The sequence below is a fragment of the Rhinoraja longicauda genome, chromosome 32, assembly GCF_053455715.1.
Source record: "Rhinoraja longicauda isolate Sanriku21f chromosome 32, sRhiLon1.1, whole genome shotgun sequence".
Classification (NCBI taxonomy): domain Eukaryota; kingdom Metazoa; phylum Chordata; class Chondrichthyes; order Rajiformes; family Arhynchobatidae; genus Rhinoraja; species Rhinoraja longicauda.
Window position 1 is genome coordinate 28,833,820 of NC_135984.1, and position 19,646 is coordinate 28,853,465.

The following is a 19,646-nucleotide window of genomic DNA, read 5'->3' on the forward strand; positions in this document are numbered from 1 at the left end:
AACTCTTTGTGCTCATCCTTCTTTCTGGTCTCACTCTACCAGATAAATTAGTTTAACTCTTTCTGAACATGACAAGTTAATTTTCAGTCGAGACATTGCCTTACCCATTTTGTGGTCCATTTCTGCACAGGTACCTCTATCCCCTGAGTAAAACATCACAATGTTTAACTCTCGGATATGGTTAAACCTACGGATGTAAGCAGTAGACACCGAGTGAAATTGGATATGAATTATAGATACAGAACATAACCAGACAAAAGTTATGGTTAAAAATCTAAATTAATGTCAGGAAATGTATGCAACTGTTACAAAATAATCAGATTACTGTTACATGTTGGTTATATTACATTCCAGAGGTCTGCATGAATGAGTTCAAACCCCACAATTAATTTTATTTTGTTTAATGAAATAAATCTGGAATTAAAAGTTAGTAAAAGAAACAGGTGCTTAAAGGTAACGTGCTTATCAAATTCTTGAGAGAAGTAATGTCGTGCTGTCCTATGCTGGCCTGTTTGTGATTTGTTTTGAAGTTGACTCTCTTCTCTCATGTCCCAGCAAGCTCTCTCCACGCACCAAGCACTGATGGTGCCACACGGTATGAATGAAGGCAGTGTATTTGATTTGGAAGTGTAGCCTGACATTGTCATTATCACAAAATCATATCATGCAATAGATACCCCCACCAGTCTCCACCCTCCGAGTGTGTCCTGTTACAGAAATACCGCTGCACAGCATAGAAACGGGCCCTTCGGCCCATCATATTCACACCATTCTTTTTGCCCAACAGCACTACTGGTAGAGCTGCAACCTCACAGTGCCAGAGACCTGGGTTAGATTTTGACCTGGTGCTGTCCATGTGGTGTTTGCACATTTCCCCTGTGGTCGCATGGGTTTCCTCCAGATACTCCGGTTTCCTCCCACATCCTAAATGTTATTTGTCCTTTTTAAATTGCCCCTAAAGTGCAGAGAGTGGATGAGAAAGTGGGATAGCATTGAACTAGTGTGAACGGGTAATCGATGGTCGGCGTGGACTCGATGGGCCGAAGGGCTTGTTTCAAGGCTGCATCTCTAAAACTAAACCCATTTGTCCAGTACTTACCCCCCACATCCTGCCTATTTAAGTGCCTGGCCAAATGTCCCTTAGTTGTTACGATTGTGTCTGATTCCAACTCCTTAGCCTTGGACAACGTTCCTCAATCTCCACCACACCACAAACTTATTAATCATACTTACTACATTCACATTCCTACATCACATCATCAAGGGTTCCAGAACTGATCTCTGCACAACACCACTGGTCAGAAGCTTCCAATCAGAAAAACATTGTTCCACCACTGCCCTGTGTCTCCTATCACCAAGTCAATTTTTGGTCCAATCAGCCAGTTCACCTTAGAAATCATGTGCCTTAATCTTCTGGGCCAGCCTGCCATGTGAGGCTTTGCCAAATGTCTTACTAAAGTCCACATAGAAAGTGTTTACCACACTCCCTTCACCAATTTCTCCTCACAAAAACCTAATCAAATTAGTGAGGCAGAATTACCCTTGCACAAGGCTGGCTGTCCCTGTTCAGACCCTTTTCCAAATTACGTAAATCATATCCCTTCTGATTTTTATTGGTACTTTCCCTTCAACTGTCTCAAGGCTCACCAGCCAGTATAAAAATGCTTCTCCTTGCTGTCCTTCTTCAAGAAAGGAAGCACATTAGCTATCCTCCCTCCACCTGTGGCTACTAAGATACAGAAATCTCTGTGGGATCAACTCTCCTCCCCTGCTTTCCATTGTGACTGAGGCTCCACCTTTCCTTGATCATCATTGCTGCATACCTTTTCATTCATTTGTTCAATGCACCTTCTATATCTCTTGTTTCCTCTCCCCTGACTCAGCCTGAAGGAGGGTGTCCACTTAAAACCTCACCTATTTCTCCAGAGATGCCGCCTAACCCGCTGAGTTACTCCAGCTTTTTGTGGCTATCTTTGGGATAGAACTTGTGTAACCTTTGGTACTTCTCAACTCTTACTTATCCCATGATAACTAGCTCCTCAACAGTAACCTGCTCCAGTTTATCCATGAATCCCGCCCTGAACTCGCTGTCATTCCACATATTTCTGCTTGGTGAATGCAGATAAGGACCATGGCCACGTCGCCTGGATGCACACACAGATCATCCTTTGCACTCAGGGATTCTTGCTCCTCATATACTCAGAGAATTTGTAGGATTCACCTGAATTTTACTAGCTCTGCCTCTCACCTACACCGGGACGACAATGAACTGGCTTACAGGGAGGAGGTGAAACAACTGGTGGACTGGTGCAACACGAGTAATCTGGTCCTGAATGTCACCAAAACAAAGGAGATCATCGTTGACTTCAGGAGAAAACGGCGCAGGCACACACCACTCCACATCAGTGACACCGTGGTGGAGGTAGTCAGTAGCACTAAGTTCCTGGGGGTGCAGATCACAGACAGCCTGACCTGGTCCTTAAACACTGCATCTCTAGTCAAGAGAGCCCAGCAGCGTTTGCACTTTCTGCGCCGGATGAGAAGAGCACACCTCCCCCATCCCATTCTCACCACTTTCTACAGGGGCACCATAGAGAGCATACTGACCAGCTGCATCCCTCTCTGGTCTGGGGACTGCAAAGCCTCAGACTGGAAGTCCGTGCAGAGAGTGGTGAGGACGGGTGGGAAAATCATTGGGACTTCACTGTCTTCCATCCAGGACATTGCACACAGACGCTGCTTGACCAAGGCCAACAACATTATTAAAGACCCCACCCATCTCCATCACGGACTGTTCACCCTGCTGCCCTCTGGTCAAAGGTACTGCAGCACACGGAGCACAACAGCCAGGTTCTGCAATAGCTTGTTCCCCCGAGCCATCAGACTCTTGAATTCACAATGATCCGCCGCCATTATTTTATGTGCGAGTTACTTATTTATTTATTTTCCTTTAATCAATTTTTATTATATGGTGTTACATTGAAGCCAGTTGCAACGGAATTTTGTTCAAATGTGCACTCGTCTGTATAGTTTTGAATGACAATAAAGTTATATTCATTCAACCTTGAACCCTTGCTTACTCTCTTTTCAAAGACTCCCACTTGTCAACTGTTATTTTAACTGCAAGCATTTTCCAATCTACTTTCGCCAAGTACTCTCTCAGGTTATTGAAATCACAAACCCTCCCTCACCAATTTTAGAGCCTTAATTTGAGGACCAACCTTACCTCTTTCAATGAATATGTTGAAACTGAAAGTTGCGGTCACTGTTCCCAGAGTGTTCTCCGGGCCATGTAACTTTAGATAATCAACATTTTTCCATTAAGTGTATCCGACATTCACTTCTGCATTTGTACCTTTCCAGATTGGCCATTATAATGACATTATGTTAACTAGATATAACAAGAATCTATTGGGTGGAAGTGACAGTAACTGCAGGTAATTAGGAGTAAGGATATGCAAATCCTGATTTTGGATAGGTCTGTAAGCAGCACTTGGAGAGTAATTGGGGATAATGAATTCCATGCATCCCATGCAAATCACAGTGCTGGAGGAACTCAGCAGGTCAGGCAGCATCTGTGGAGGGAACGGACAAGCAACGTTTTAGGCTGGACCCTTCTTCAGACTCATTCCCTCCCCAGATGCTGCATGACCCACTGAGATTCTCCAGCACTTGGTGTTGCTCAAGATTTCAGCATCTGCAGTTTCGAGCGTCTTGATTAATTAATGTAAACTGGTTAAAGACATTAGCATTTGAGAAAAACCTGACATATGGACATGTAAGTGCTGGTTATAATGTGTAACCAGGTCCAAGAAATTATTGTAATAATTTAAGACTATGGGTTACAGCATGTAAATTCTATATGTGGTTCATAGCTCTTTGTAATATTGAACCAAAGCACTAAAATGAATGTAGTGTGCAAAGAGCTGATAGACGACCAGTGAGGTACTTTAGATTCATAGAGTGATACAGTGTGGAAACAGGCCCTTCGGCCCAACTCGCCCACACTGGCCAGCAATGTCCCAGCTACACTAGTCCCACCTCCCAACCTGTCCTATCCATGTACCTGTCCAGCTGTTTCTTAAACAATGGGATAGTCCCAGCCTCAACTACCTCCTCTGGCAGCTTGTCCCATACACCCACCACCCGCGGTCTAGGCTTAAGCTCAGGGGTGACTGCGCTTTTGCGGTTGCAGCTCCTAGACTGTGGAACAGCATCTCTCACCCCATCAGAACTGCCTCCTCCATCGACTCCTTTAAGTCCATGCTCAAAACCTATTTCTACTCCCTAGCGTTTGAGGCTCATTGAGGAGGCGCTGTGAACTGTTTGCGTGCTACTGTATGTTTCATTTTTTTCCTTAGTACCTAATCAGATGTACAGCACTTTGGTCAACGTGGGTTGTTTTTAAATGTGCTATACAAATAAAAATTGACTTGACTTGATTTGACTTTGTGTAGAATAAGTTACCCCTCTAGATTCCTATTAAATCTTTTCCCCTTCACCATGAACCTATGTCCTCTGGTCCTCGATTCCCCTACTCTGGGCAAAAGACTCTGTGCATCAACACGATCTATTCCTCTCATGATTTTGTATACCTCTATAAGATCTCCCCTCATCCTCCTGTGCTCCATGGAATAGAGACCCCCAGCCTACTCAACCTCTCCCTATAGCTCACACCCTGGCAACATCCTCATAAATATTTTCTGAACCTTTTCAAACTTTACTATATCTTTCCTTTAACATGGTGCCCAGAACTGAACACAATATTCTAAATGCGGTCTCACCAACGTCTTATCCTGGACAAAGGATAATCTGGTTGTTATTGTGGGTGGTTATTGTCTCCAGAAGAGTGGCCACATCTCCTGCAGTGTTGGAATGCCACAACACAGGAAAAAAAAGCTTTATTTGTGTTTGGACATGCCAAGGTCAGGAAAGCAGCAGTCACTATTTGTTCAAGGCGTAATCTCACCTGGCACTTGAGCGCAGCATTTGGGGAAGGTTGGGGTAGAGGTGCCGTCCTGCAAAGTGCCCTGCTGTCCAGGGCAGATGTCGCAGATTCCATGTTATTGATGCAAGGGGAATTCCCTGCTCTTTGCCTGAACCTACCTCGTTCAATCAACAAAACCAGATCAGAACAATTGTTACTTATTTACATTTTCTCGTTTGCAGTTTTCCCTGCATAATTGTTATTTGCAGCATTTTAATGGTCCATTTGTACCAAACAAATGCAGGTTCCCTTTTCCTTTTGATCTTTCACTGTAAATGACTGCAGGAAGGTACAATATTTCATTGAAAGGTACAATATTTACATGATTAAAGAACGCATATTAAAGTGTCAGGGGGTCGGTGACCATCTTAGAATTAGCATTTTTTGGAAAGAACTGCAGATGTTGGTTTAAATCGAATGTAGACAGAAAATGCTGAAGTAACTCAGCGGGACAGACAGTGTCTCTGGAGAGAAGGAATGGAGAAGACCCTTCTTCATTCCTTCTCTCCAGAGATGCTGCCTGTCCTGCTGAGTTACTCCAGCATTATGTGTCTACCTTAGAAAGAGCATTGTTGAAACTTGCGGCAGAATGGAGGGAAGGATCACACGGACATGTGAATTGGGAACAGGACTGGCTCAGCTCTCAAATCCACCATTTAACATGCTCATGGCTGATCAGTGATAACCTTTCACTCCTTCCCTATCAAGGATCTATCACCACGTAAACATGTTCAACGGCTGATCCCTTGCCCTTTGAGGAAGAGTGTTCCGAAGATTCCCGAACCTCTGGGAGAAAACATTTCACCTCATCTGTTTTAAATGTTTTAACCAGTGACCACTGGATCTAGATTCTCCACAAGATGACCAATTCTCCATATCCTCACTGTCTACAACCCTTAAGGTTATTTTAATCAAATTCTCTGATGTTCTAATCTGCATCAGATATAAACCCAGATTCTGAAATCTTCCCTCATAACACCAGGATGGCACGTTGGCGCAGTGGTAGTGTTGCTGCCTTACAGTGCTGACAGCGCCAGAGAGCCAGGTTCGATCCTGACTTCGGGTGCTGTCTGTACGGAGTTTGTACGTTCTCCTCATAACCTGCATGGGTTTTCTCCCAGAACTTCGGTTTCCTCCCACACTCCAAAGATGTGCAGGTTTGTAGGTTAGTTGGCTTGGTATAAATGTTTAAATTGTCCCTAGTGTAGAATAGTGTTAATGTGCGGGGATCACTGGTTGCTGCAGACTTGGTGGGATGAAGGGCCTGTTTCCGTGCTGTATCTCTAAAATAAAATAAAGACCACCGGCCCATTTCAGTTATTAGTGTAGATTTGCATCCAATACATCTACATTCTTCCTTAAATAGTCCAAAACGTGCATATATTCCTGATCTAGCCTCATCAATGCCCTATATAACTGAAGCAAAAGTTCCCTAATTTTGTAATCCATTCCCTCAAGCAGCAATGACATTCTTTTATCCTTTCGAAACACTATATGCATACTTGAGGTCTGTGCATACTGACCTTGTGACTCCATTGACATTTGGACATGGTTTACAAAGTGTGTTTATTAGGATAGATGGAGATGACGAGTTGCATGTACGATTGTGCTGGCGCTTGGTATCAATGGAGTTGAGCTGAATGTGGAAACAGTTGGTGTAATAAAGGGATGGTGGCACAAAGTGCGAATGTGTTGCAGTAGGTGTGTGCGGTATAAGGTGTATAACTGAGTGGGTGACAGTACAGTGTAAGTGGAGTACAGTAGGTGAGTATGGAGGGGATAGGTGTGGATGGAACTTGAGGTTGTGAGTGTGAATGGTGCAAATGGCAGTGGTAGGATGAGGAGAGAAAGCCTTGGTGGTTTACTTATTGTGTCCTGTTCTGTCTTTGCATCAATGAACAGATAAAGAAGCACATTCGCAGCTTCCATTCTGAGAAGATTTACCAGTGTACGGAATGTGACAAAGCCTTCTGCCGGCCGGACAAATTGCGGCTACATATGCTGCGACACTCGGATCGGAAAGACTTCCTCTGCTCCACCTGTGGCAAGCAGTTCAAAGTAAGTGGTTGCCCAGTGCTGCGGTCAGCTGCTGCTGTTGTAATTGTGCATCTGCGTGGCTGTGTGTGTGTTAGTGAGATTACACTGTAATATTTTATTATCTGTGGGTTGTTCATGTAGTTTGACACAACAAAATCGCTGACGGAAAGGTTTTACTTGCCACTTAACAGAGGACTGAGGAAGGGGTGGATTTAGAAGAGGGAGCAGATTAGGTTGCAAGAGAGAAGGGACAAAGGAAGAACTGGACATGAGCATAAGTGGCATGTGCACTGTATGTAGATGGTGTCAGATTGTCTTGGACCTTCTTGAATCAAGACCTTGCTCTGCCCAGACTGTGTGATACAGCCACCCCTTTGCAAATATTTCTGTACTTCAAAATCAGTTTCAACATAGGATAGGACAAGTTTGGAGGAATATGGACCAAGCCCAGGCAGGTGGGATTAGTGTAGCTGAGACATGTTGGCCAGGGTGGGCAAGTTGGGCTGAAGGGCCTGTTTCCACACTGTATCATTCTATGACTTTATGACTCTCTTTCATCTGGAAAATTAAGACCTCTAGATGGCACCAGTAATGACAGATAAATAATGCTTTGCCATCATCGCCTGAGAATTCAGATGCATTGACATCAACACTGCACTTTGAATGTGGTCATGATGGGCAGGAGGTGTTCAGCCTGATGAACAAGGTGATGGGTATGTTACCTGGAATGGCAAACTGGAACATCATCCTCACGGGATTAATGTCGTCAGGATTGAGCTTGTTTGGATCTCAGCCACTCTCCTTGAGGATGAATAATGACCCTCCAGTTCATTCTAACATGGAACCAACGTGCCAGAGACATGAGCACATGCACCACAACCTAGAAACAATGGTGAGACCAAGGTGGAAGTGTACTTCAAGACCCAGTGGGAAGCAAACTGTGATCTATTCATTGATTTTGCTTTATTGTATTGATTTATCATAACTATTACAAATGTCAGAGCATGAAACAACACAGACTTCTGGAAAAGGGGTGATTTACAGGAAAGGAATACGGAAACCTATTCCCAGTGGTATCCCTCCTCCTTCATGAATGATCAGAACTTGGCAGAACCAGCATTCTATTTCAACAGAAAGGAAAAAAGAGCTCCAAAAACTGCCCCAGTGCAATCCGCTCATCTCTGGATCCAAACAGAAAATGTAAAAACACTCAGCAGGTCAAGCAGCGTCTGTGGAACAAGCGTTTTTTTTCTTTGCCATGTTCAGTGCCGCAATAGATATCCACTTCTCTTCCTTCATAATGCCAAAGCTTACAAAAGCTTCACCGTCCCTTGGGTTCCAATCTATAAGACATAGGAGCAGAATTAGACCATTTGACTCATTGTGTGTGTCCTGCCGCTCCAGACCTTTCTTCAACAGCGCTTTCTTCTCACCCTCTGTCTCCTTCCTGCCCCTAACCTACTCCAGCAGTGTTTTCATCATCCCGCTGGTATTCCTCTCAATGAGGAATGATCATTCCCCAGCACAGGGTTTTTTCTTCCCTCTTTGTCTTTGTATTACATTGAGCTTGACATGATGATCTAGTCTTTGCTGTCTTTGCTGCCTCTGCCTCCTTGCCTATTGCTTTGGTCAACAGTCTTAACACCAGCCTGTGACCTGGGACTCCTCCTACCCCCTGGCCCCAAACGTTCTGCGATCTATTCATTGTAACTGAACTGGCATATGAGGTTAACTGTTGATGATTTTTTTTAAAAAAAATTCTCTCTCTCTCCCTCTCCCTCTCCCTCTCCCTCTCCCTCTCCCTCTCCCTCTCCCTCTCCTGTTTTTGTCAACCTGTTCTTTTAAACTGCACTCTGTGTGAGCAAAGCTAGTTGAACCTTTCCCCAGGAAAGCTTGGACATAAATATTGAATCTGGGCGTCTTGTGGTGCATTTTGTAGATGTTACGCACTGCAGTCGTTGTGCTAAAATGGTGAAGGGAACAAACATTAGGGATGATGTTTGAATGCCAGTCAAGCTACTTTTTCCTGCATGGTATCGAGCTTCTTGATTGTTTCTGGAGCTGCACTGATCCAGGCAAGTGGGGAGTATTTCATCACATGCCTGCCTTGTGCTTTGTAGATGGAAATGCTGTGGTCATGGTTACAGTATTTATGTGGCTATTCACTTAACCTCTTCGTCATGAGCAATCCCTACTCCAATATGTCAATCATGGAAGCCTCAGTAACAGAAATGCCATTGAATGTCAACGATAGAGATTTATATTCTTTCTTGTTGGAGATGGTCATTGCCTGGTTCTTGTACGATGCACGTGTTTACTGGCATCTTACCAATCCCTCCCTGAATGTTGTCTAGGTCATGCAGTGAGCAGCCATGGACAGCATCACTTTCTGTGGAGTTGCCAGTGGAATTGAACATTGTGAGGTCATCGGCAAACAACCATCTTCTGATCTAATGAAGGAAGGTAGAACATTGATGGAGCAGCTGAAGATAGTTGGTCCAAGGACCCTTGTCTGAGAAGCTCTTGCAGTGATGTCATGGGTCTGAGCTCCTAACAAACATAGCCATCTTCCTTTGTGCAAAGTATGACTTCAAATGGTGGAGTTTTCCCTTGATTCCTATTGAAATCAATTTTAGCAAAATTCCCTGATGTTAACATCAGTTACTCGCTGCACCTTCATCCAGGTTTGAACCAGGATTGTGATGATGCCTGGAGTTGAGTGGTCTTTGTAAAAAAGCAGGTCGAACATGAATGACAAATTCACGGAGTGCTTCCTGGCGGCACAGTTGATGACAGCATTCGTTACTTTGATGATGATCAGGGGATAATCTCATTTAATACTGCATTTGGCATTGGTTTATTATAGAGGTGCAGTGAAAAGACTTTGTTTGTACGCTTTCCAATCAAATCGGATGAAAGAAGGGTCTACCTGAATTGTCACCCGTTCCTTCTCTCCAGAGATGCTGCCTGCCCGCTGAGTTACTCCAGCTTTTTGTGTCTACCTGATGATACTATTCATGAATACAGTCAAGCCCATATACAAGTACAACAGATAGTGAAGAGAAAAAATATCAGAGAATATATATTTTCAGCATTGTATGACTTACAGAACTTGTTTCAGAGCAAAAGTCCAGTATCTGCAATGAGGTAGGTTGGAAGATCAGGACTATACCCAGCTCACTGAAAGACTGCTCAGACATCTGATGATACGGGAAAGAAGCTGTTTCTGAGTCTGATGGTATGTGTAATTTCTGATGGGGTCAGTATTTAGCTATTGGATTTGTCTTGCCTTTTGTGAAAAGAGCATATTTGGATAGTGTAATAGTACCACCTTTGGTGGAGGATTGTAAATATTTGAATAAACCACAGTGCAGCTGTGCAGCCATCACAAATTGGCGCCGAGCGTGGGATCGTCGACTACCCAGCTTTACTTGTCTGTAGGTAAGGAATTCTACAGAGGCACGGAGAAGGTTGTATAACTTTTGGTGTCAAGGAAAGCTGGAAATCGACTCACAAAGTTGAATTCTGTGAGACTGATAAAAAAAAAAAATATATCTAAAATGGCGGTGCCCAGTGGATATATCGGAAGATTGGGTGAGTTCCAGCCAAGCAGGAAACGTTCAGTGCGTACATCGAACGTTTAGAGATGTTTTTTGCTGCAAATAACGTCACTGAAGTAGAAGCTTTTGATGCAAAATCAACACGTTTGAATGAAGCAATTAAAAATAGGAAAAGAGCAATTTTTCTCACTGAAATGGGTCCCGAGGTTTATGATACAGTGAAGAATTTATTAGCTCCAGCCAATCCAAAGGACATGCCCTTGAAGGATATTCTGAAGAAGTTAACAGAACATTATGACCCAAGCCCTTAGAAATAGCTGGAAGCTATCGTTTTGGAACAAGATGCCAACTTCCAGAGGAGGATATTAGTAATTTTATCGTGACACTCAAGAAGTTATCAATTCATTGTAATTTTGGAAATTCCCAAGACCGGGCGTTAAGAGACCGTTTCGTGTGTGGACTGAGAAGTGAGCGGATCCGAAGTAAGCTGATGACGGTGTATGACCTGACCTTTGAAACAGCTTGTAAGACTGCTTTGTCAATGGATATGGCAGAAAGGGGTTCTAGAGAAGTCAGGACAACTTCTAGACAACCAGCGGAAGAGTTGAACAAGCTACAGTACAGCAGACTAAAGACGGATAAGTCAACAAAGACTTCAGAGAATCGTTATCCATGGAAGGGTAGCAAGATGACGGCAAAGCTATGCTATCGCTGTTGGGCTCACATCTAGCACAGTCTTGTCCGTTCTGCAAGGCAGAGTGTTACTCGTGTCACAAGATGGGACACCAAGCGAAGGCTTGTCGAAAGGCTAAGCAGGAAATAGGTTCAACAACAAGTAAACTGCATTCTGTGAAGCAACTGCAGGCAGAGGAAGAGCTACTTGAGATATACACCATCTGCAGCAATGAGCTAGTAAACCGGAAGACAAAGAATGTGTCCGTGCAAGTCCAGTTGAATGGAGCTCATGTTAGCATGGAAGTCGACACAGGAGCATCCGTAAGCGTGATTTCAGAATTGGTGTATGGGGAGAGGCTGAGTCAAATTCCTTTGGAAGCGAAGCGAATTAAGCTACGTGGTTACTCTGGAGAGAAGATTCCAGTGTTAGGATGCGTACATGTACCAGTTAGGTATAAGGAGCAACAGGCGGAGTTGCCCCTCGTGGTTGTAAAGGTGGATAAACCTGCGTTGTTAGGTCGGAATTGGCTGCAGATCTTGAAGCTCAACTGGAACGAGATATTAAAGTGTCCGGAGGATGTAATCAAGCAACATCCGAAGGTGTTTAGCGACCAGGGAGAGCCAATTAAGGGGTACAAGGCGAAAGTATATGTGAAGCAGGATGTGACACCAGTGCATTGCAACCACGGGTTGTGCCGTATGCTCTTAAGGACAAGGTCGAGAAAGAACTGAAAAGGCTTGAAGCTGAGAACATTATCAGTAAGGTAGAAAGTAGTGAGTGGGCAACACCCATTGTACTTGTACCTAAATCTGATGGTAGTGTTAGACTTTGTGGGGATAATAAGTTGACCATAAACCAGGTACTGGAAGATAGCAGACTAGATACCCTACCAACGGCAGAGAATTTGTTTAGCACCCTCACAGGCAGCCAGGTCTTCACAAAAATGGACTTAAGAAATGCCTACTTGCAGTTAGGTGTAGATGACAAATCTAAATCCAAGCTAACTATTAGCACGCATTTGGGATTGTTTCAGTTCAATAGGCCTCCATTTGGTATATCATCAGCCCCAGGGATTTTTCAAGGGGTAATGACACAAATTCAAGAGGGAATTGAAGGTGTGGTGTGTTACTTGGATGACATCCTCATCTCAGCCCCTGACAGGCAGACACATGATGAAAGGTTGGAAGTGGTACTCAAATGACATGAAACACAGTGGAAGAGTGAAGGCACAGAAATGTGAGTTCTTTCAGAACTCGGTAGTGTACTTGGGTCATACGATAGACAAGGATGGTCCACACCCCACCAAGGGTAAAGTTGATGCGATTAAGAATGCGCTCACTCCCAGAAACATATCTGAGATCCGATCCTTTTATGGATTAGTGCATTATTATGGGATGTTTGTGCCAAATCTGTCCATCTGTTTACATCCCTTGAATGAGCTTTTGAGAAAAGATGTACCATGGAAGTGGACACGTAAATGTGATCAAGCTTTCAAGTCGTGGACACGTAAATGTGATCAAGCTTTCAAGTCATGTAAAGCTCAGTTGGCAGAGAGTTCAATGCTTGTTCATTACGATGTCCATAAGCCAATGAAGTTAGCATGTGATGCTTCACCATACGGTGTTGGTGCTGTGATCTCTCATGTGTTAGAAAATGGAGAGGAAAGGCCAATAGCATTTGCGTCTAGAACACTCAATGCAAGTGAGAGAAATTATGCACAAATAGAGCGAGAGGCTCTTGCATTGATTTTTGGCGTTAGGTTGTTTCACAAATACTTGTATGGTAGAAGGTTTGTAATCGAGACAGATCACCAGCCATTGACAGTGATCCTAAATCCAAAAGCACACATACCAACTCTGGCAGCAGCCAGAATGCAAAGATGGGCATTGATATTGTCTGCATACCAGTAAGGCAGCAGAGCACAGCAATGCTGATGCCATGTCCAGATTACGTTCGGAATCGGAAGTTACACCAAACAGAGAGGACTTGTTTTACTTCTCTCATGTAGATGAGTTACCTATCACATCAAGAGACATCCGGAAGGCCACTTGCACTGACAGATTTTTGTCAAAAGTGCAGGAATATATTACTAATGGATAGCCAAACAAATTGCCAAATTCAGGGACAGAACTGGCACCATTCTTTGTTCGCAGGAACGACCTCTCAGTAGACCAAGGTTGTGTCATGTGGGGAGCGAGAGTTATAATACCTGAAAAACATGAAGTAAAATTGCTAGAAGATCTTCATGATCAGCATTTGGGAATGTGTCTAACAAAGAGTCTAGCTAGAAACCATCTATGGTGGGCGGGTCTAGATAAGGACATAGAACAAAGGGTGAAAGAGTGTAGCACATGTCAAGCAGTTGGAAAGAATCCACCCACAGTACCGCTACAGCCATGGAAATGGCCGGTTAGAGTGTGGCAAAGGTTACATCAGGTCAAGTCAAGTTTATTTGTCACATATACATAAATGTGCAGTGAAATGAAAGATTACCCACAGTCCAACAACAAGAGCAATAAAAATAAGCAATAACACACAATCAAACAAAAAGAAACATCCACAGTGAGTCACCTCCAATAGTCAATTTATTTGTCACATACACATAAATGTGCAGTGAAATGAAACATTACCCGCAGTTCAACAATAAGACCAATAAGAATAATCAATAAAAATGCAATAACACATACAATCATAAACCAACACCAAACAAAAGAAATATCCATCACAGTGAGTCTCCTCCAGTCACCTCCTCACTGTGATGGAAGGCCAGAATGTCTTTTCTCTTCCCCTGCCATCTTCTCCCACGGTCAGGCTGTTGAAGTTGTCACGTTCCAGGCCGCGCCGGACGGTGAAAGGTCCGCAGCTGGCCGACCCAAGCCCCGCAATCCGGGGCGGGCGAAGCCGCTGCACGTCGGAGCGGTCGTGGCTCCCGACATTGAAGCCCCCGCCGGGCAGAGAAAATCCCGCGACCTATTTCAGGCGGCACCGGACGGTGAAAAGACCGCGGCGGGCCGACCCAAACCCCGCGATCCGGGCCGGGCGAAGACGCTGCCAGAGCTCCCGATGTCGGCCCCCACCCAGGGGCCTGCGAGCTTCCGACGTCCATGCGGCCGGAGCCTCCACAGGCGAGTCCCAGGTGGAGGTCGCCAGCTCCAGGTGCATGGCCGATGGTACGCCGCAGCGGGAACGGGGACACCACCCAGAAACAAAACGTCGCGTCTCCATTCGGAAGAGACAACTATACATTTACAGTTCACCACACCCGCCACACACCCCTCCCCCCTTATGCAGCTGCTAGGGCATATTGACTTTGAAGAGTTGGATGGACAACAATTGTTCATTGTGATTGATAGTCACTCCAAGTGAGTTGAGGTGTATTCGATGAACAAAACGAATCCAGCAAAACGATAGACATTTTGCGAGGGTTGTTTGTGTTCTATGGATTTCCAGAGGAAATTGTGTCTGATAACAGACCACAATTCTGTTCACAAGAGTTTGCACAATCCATGAAAGGGAATGCTGTAAAACACACTAGAGTAGCTCCATACCATCCCGTGTCCAATGGAGCAGCAGAACGCAGTGTGCAAATTGTGAAGCGGACATTAGTCAAACAACTGCTGGATCCAAATCCAAAGAAAAGACAGTTGTCGTTGTTTCACAAACTGGCTAACTTTCTGATTACATTCCGAAACACACCTCACACCACTACTGGTCAAATACCAGATGAACTGTTCTTGAAAAGAAAACCCAGAACAAGGTTTTCATTGTTGAAACCAAACTTGGCTCAAACAGTAGAAGAGAAACAGGAGAAACAAAAAGCATAGCATGATGGAAGTGTGGATAAATAAATTCAGTGTCCACACTTAGTTGTTAGTTACTCGACGGTTGCCTGATTTTATTCTCTCATGAGGGAGCGTCTCACAGAGGACCAGCACCTGTATGAGTCTCGCCTGACTTGGTTACATTCGGTCAGTCTTTATAGGCAGAGACAAACAACATTCCCGAGTGACACATACTCCGCCTATCTTGTGACGAACAACCTTTTAATGTGTTTTCCTAAGCTGAGTTTGGTTTCTTCAGAAACCGTTAGCCACTCCCTCTAGAAGGCAGTTGTAGTCTTTACTGTGGCTTGCAGCTTTAGCTAAATCAACCGTACTATCTCCGTATGTCTGGCATACAAGAAGAAGTGTCTCATCGGTGTATCTTCTGTAAGCCATGCAACATATTTTTACTCACAATCCCCCCTTTTATACATGTAACATACATTTTATAACAAATTTTCTTCATTTCATCCAGCCGTGGCCCGACACTTCCGTGCCTTGTGCCCACAGCCTTCATACACAAGAGTCTTCATACATTTGTATATTAACCATGTGATCTTCGGGACTTAAGTCCGCCGATGCTTCACCTTCCACATCTGGCCTTATTTCCTTCTCGGAGTCACTTGGCTCCTCTTGCCTGAGGGACTCGTAAATCATATTTTCCTGCTTGGTCAGTGCTGTCTCAATCAAGCGCTGGGTCAGTCCCCGCATACAAGGTATAACACAACATCCAAACAATGTCAACAACGTTACGCATACAATAATAGTTGTTATTGTAGAGACAAAGAAATTCTTCCATTTTCCGAACCACCCATCCAAGAACCCGGTCCATGAGGTATAGACCCCTGAGTTCTCTGCCATTTCAATGGAAAGGCTGGTGAGACCCGCCAATGCCATAAGGCTCGTTTTATCCAATTGTTCGACTAATCCTTTAACTGCGTCTCTAGTATAGTTAATAAATCGTTGCTGATTATAAAATAGGTAATTAATCCAATCTACGTTTTTATTGATCGTAGACCACCAGAAGAACGCGCTCTCCAATCCTGCCGCGATCTGATTTCGTGCTTTAAACTCATCCGGTACCCCTCGGGGTACCCCAATAGCGTCAATATAAATGTGTGTGTCAAACGACCCCTGTACCCTCAGGCTGCGCTTAACCCTTCCCTGGGCCATAGTTGCGTCGTTCTTCCCAGTTCCTTGGGTGATAATAGTAAATGGCATGACTAGCTGAATCATTGCACACGTCCCCTGCCATCCTACTGGGAGCTTAGTCCTTAATATTTCCCCCCCACAATTCCACCACACGTCCGCTCGTCCTACGGATTGATTGGCAAACTGGGATATGTTAGTGACGTTTATGGTCTCATTACAGCCCGTCAAATGGCCCAACTCTTGTCCCCCATGTTTGTACCTGTTATAGCATTCGAAGTGCCCCTGTCCCCTAATTGGGACCACAAAGGGCGGGGGCTGTTGCCCTTGCCCCGTGATAGGTGGAAACAAGTAGTGTAATGCTGCACATGACTCATCACTAGGTCTCTCCTTATTCGTATATAACGACAGCATACATTTTACTCCCCCGCTATTTTCTCGCATGTTAAGGGGAAACGCCGTGGGCACCGTGGTTTAGCCGCGGCGCAGGCATAACAGTTTTCCTTTCCCATTGTTCGGGTGGTGTACATCATCCACTTTATCCACTCATTTGTTCCGTCCGTTCCCGTTCCTACCTCTAAATTGGCTCGTAACTGTTCAAACCCTTTAACCTCCACTACTTTAATCGGATGGGCCTGTATTGTGGTGGCCTCCGTTGCTAGTGGCTTGGTGGGCTCTGCCTTATTCATTGGTTGCTCCATTATCTGGAACACTTCCCCATTCTCTGCCCAAAGCACCAGGATGGAATCCCGCTTTATTTCTATAGTGAACTCACAACAGTTATCTTCCCCACTTTGGTCAGCGCATACCCAGTATACCCCAGCAGGGTGATTCCACTTCTTCTTCTTCAAGACTTTCACAAAGACCCAATCACCTGGCCTTACCTTCAATTCAAGGTCTTCCTTTCCTGTCTCACCTGGTGCTGGGGGAGCAATAGCAGAGGTTCGGTTATCTAGCCGTTTACGCATATAGTCTGCCAGTGTTGCTTCTTCCATTACCGTTTCTTCTTCCCTCTGCAGCCCAGGGTACGTGTAAGGTCTCCCAAACAGTATCTCATACGATGAGGGACCCCCCTTCCCTGGTGTCATCCTCATATTTAACAACACCAAGGGGAGGCAATCCACCCACCCGAACCCTGTCTCGGCCATAGCCTTCCGTAACTTATTCTTCACCGTTCCATTTGTCCGCTCAATCAATCCTGCTGACTGTGGATGGTAGGAGCAGTGTCGTTTACATGCAATGCCCATTTTGGTAGCCAGGCGATCCACGATTTCATTCACAAAGTGACTGCCGTTGTCACTATACAACGTTTCCGGGACCCCGAAGCGAGGAATGATGTCACATATTAGTGCTTTGGCCACGGTTAGGGCGTCGGCTGTAGAAGTGGGAAAGATCTCAACCCATCGGGAGAAAACATCAATAATCACCAGGCAGTACTTCACCCCTTTGCACATACTCAGTTCAATAAAGTCCATATGCAAAATTTGAAAAGGGTAATTTGGTTGTGGGAGCAGACCGGGCTTCTGGCGGACGGCTCCCTGATGGTTGTACCGACTACAGACATCACAGAACGCACAATGCCGTTGCGCGTACCCTGTAAACCCATAATGTTGATAATGTTCTTCCACTATCCTTATCATTCCCCCTGACGAGACATGGGTTACCCCATGGCTCGTAATAGCCGCATATCGATAGAGGGACTTGGGAAGAATGGGCAAGCCGTTTGTTGCCTTCCAGATTCCTTGTATATTAGGGGTTGCTCCTTCTCGTCTCCAGCGATCCTTTTCTTTGCTGGGTGCATTTTTCTGCATGTCATGCAAAACTTGTTCAACTTCAGTCAGATTTAACCAGTAACTGTCTACTATAAGACGGAATGCGCGTTGAAAAGGCCCGGAATTCCCTTTAGGCGACAGAATCCCTTCAACGGCCTTTCGTACGTCTTTTGCCGTTCAGGGGCGGTATACGCACAAGGGGACTGCTGCCCCACCGTCTGCTGGAGCATGTGGATTTGGCATTTGTATTAGTGGGTACATTTCACCTCTGTCTGTTTCTTCATCCTCCATAGCCCCAAACATTTTATACACCCTACCTGATCGCAGCCGGGAAGTCGTTTTGTCCGATGGATCGTATCCCGTTGCCCCTTTGGAGGGCAAGGGTGGATCTAGGTCTGGCGCTTGGTCCAACTCCTCCTGTCGTCGGTCACCTCCACCGTCCCGATGCACGGTGCGCTGTGCATTCGTATGAAGGTGGCGCGGATGGTGGGACCGGTGGGTATAGCGGCGCAGATGTCGCTATCGGAACAGATGTCTTCGCCGGGGCTGGTGGACCTGCCGGTGTTGGTGGTCTTTGTCCTTCTACAACACACAAATCACTATCTTCCTTGTTTAGAAAAGCACTTGTTACTTGTGTGCCGGTAGGGTTTCTCCCTTCATCACCTGCCTCTTTTTCCTTTCGCCTTTTCTCTTCCTCTGCCTCTCTCCTTTTATCCTCCCCATCCCGGCGATTCCTTGCCTCCATTAGCCATAACCTTGCTTCATGATATCCCATTCTAGTTTTTATTTCCACATCTCTATTTGCTCTCTTACTTATAGCACATTCTAATTTGTTACATTCATCTATTTTTAAAGTCCCTTTCCACTGGAACTTTTCCTTCCATAATTTTGTATATCTGCAACATTTCTGTTCCTGCCCAAACATAAACCTCTCATCGCCCGTCAGCGATTCTGCCTTTGATTTTGATGACCCCATGTCAAGTCCGACTTGACTGTGTCCCTGACACTTGAGTTGAATAACTCCCTTATTTCAACCGTCCCTGTTTCCCTGAAACAGTGGTCACCCTCCCTATCTCCGGCAGCAGCAGAAGTTTGTGTCTGTCCAGTCCCTTTCAGATTTACAACAACCGTCGATTTCTAGATTTACGTTCGTGTGCCCCAGCGCGTCTGATAGCCCAAAAAGCACTTACTTGGAGCTCTCGTTCAGTACTTCTTGGTCAATCACACGACGTGGGGCCCCACGTTGGGCGCCAATTATGTGGATAAATAAATTCAGTGTCCACACTTAGTTGTTAGTTACTCGACGGTTGCCTGATTTTATTCTCTCATGAGGGAGCGTCTCACAGAGGACCAGCATCTGTATGAGTCTCGCCTGACTTGGTTACATTCGGTCAGTCTTTATAGGCAGAGACAAACAACATTCCCGAGTGACACATACTCCGCCTATCTTGTGACGAACAACCTTTTAATGTGTTTTCCTAAGCTGAGTTTGGTTTCTTCAGAAACCGTTAGCCACTCCCTCTAGAAGGCAGTTGTAGTCTTTACTGTGGCTTGCAGCTTTAGCTAAATCAACCGTACTATCTCCGTATGTCTGGCATACAAGAAGAAGTGTCTCATCGGTGTATCTTCTGTAAGCCATGCAAC

At 45.0% G+C, this 19,646-nt stretch overlaps 1 protein-coding gene across 3 annotated transcripts in view; it reads left to right on the plus strand.

Annotated features, from left to right (window-relative positions):
* The window catches only part of prdm10 (PR domain containing 10), a 220,397-nt gene that overhangs the window by 142,031 nt on the left and 58,720 nt on the right, over nt 1-19,646 (plus strand). For all 3 annotated transcript variants that reach the window (XM_078426637.1, XM_078426635.1, XM_078426636.1), the window contains exon 14: nt 6,890-7,045. In XM_078426637.1, the coding sequence (XP_078282763.1) occupies nt 6,890-7,045 (156 nt within the window). The remainder of the gene's footprint in view (nt 1-6,889; nt 7,046-19,646) is intronic.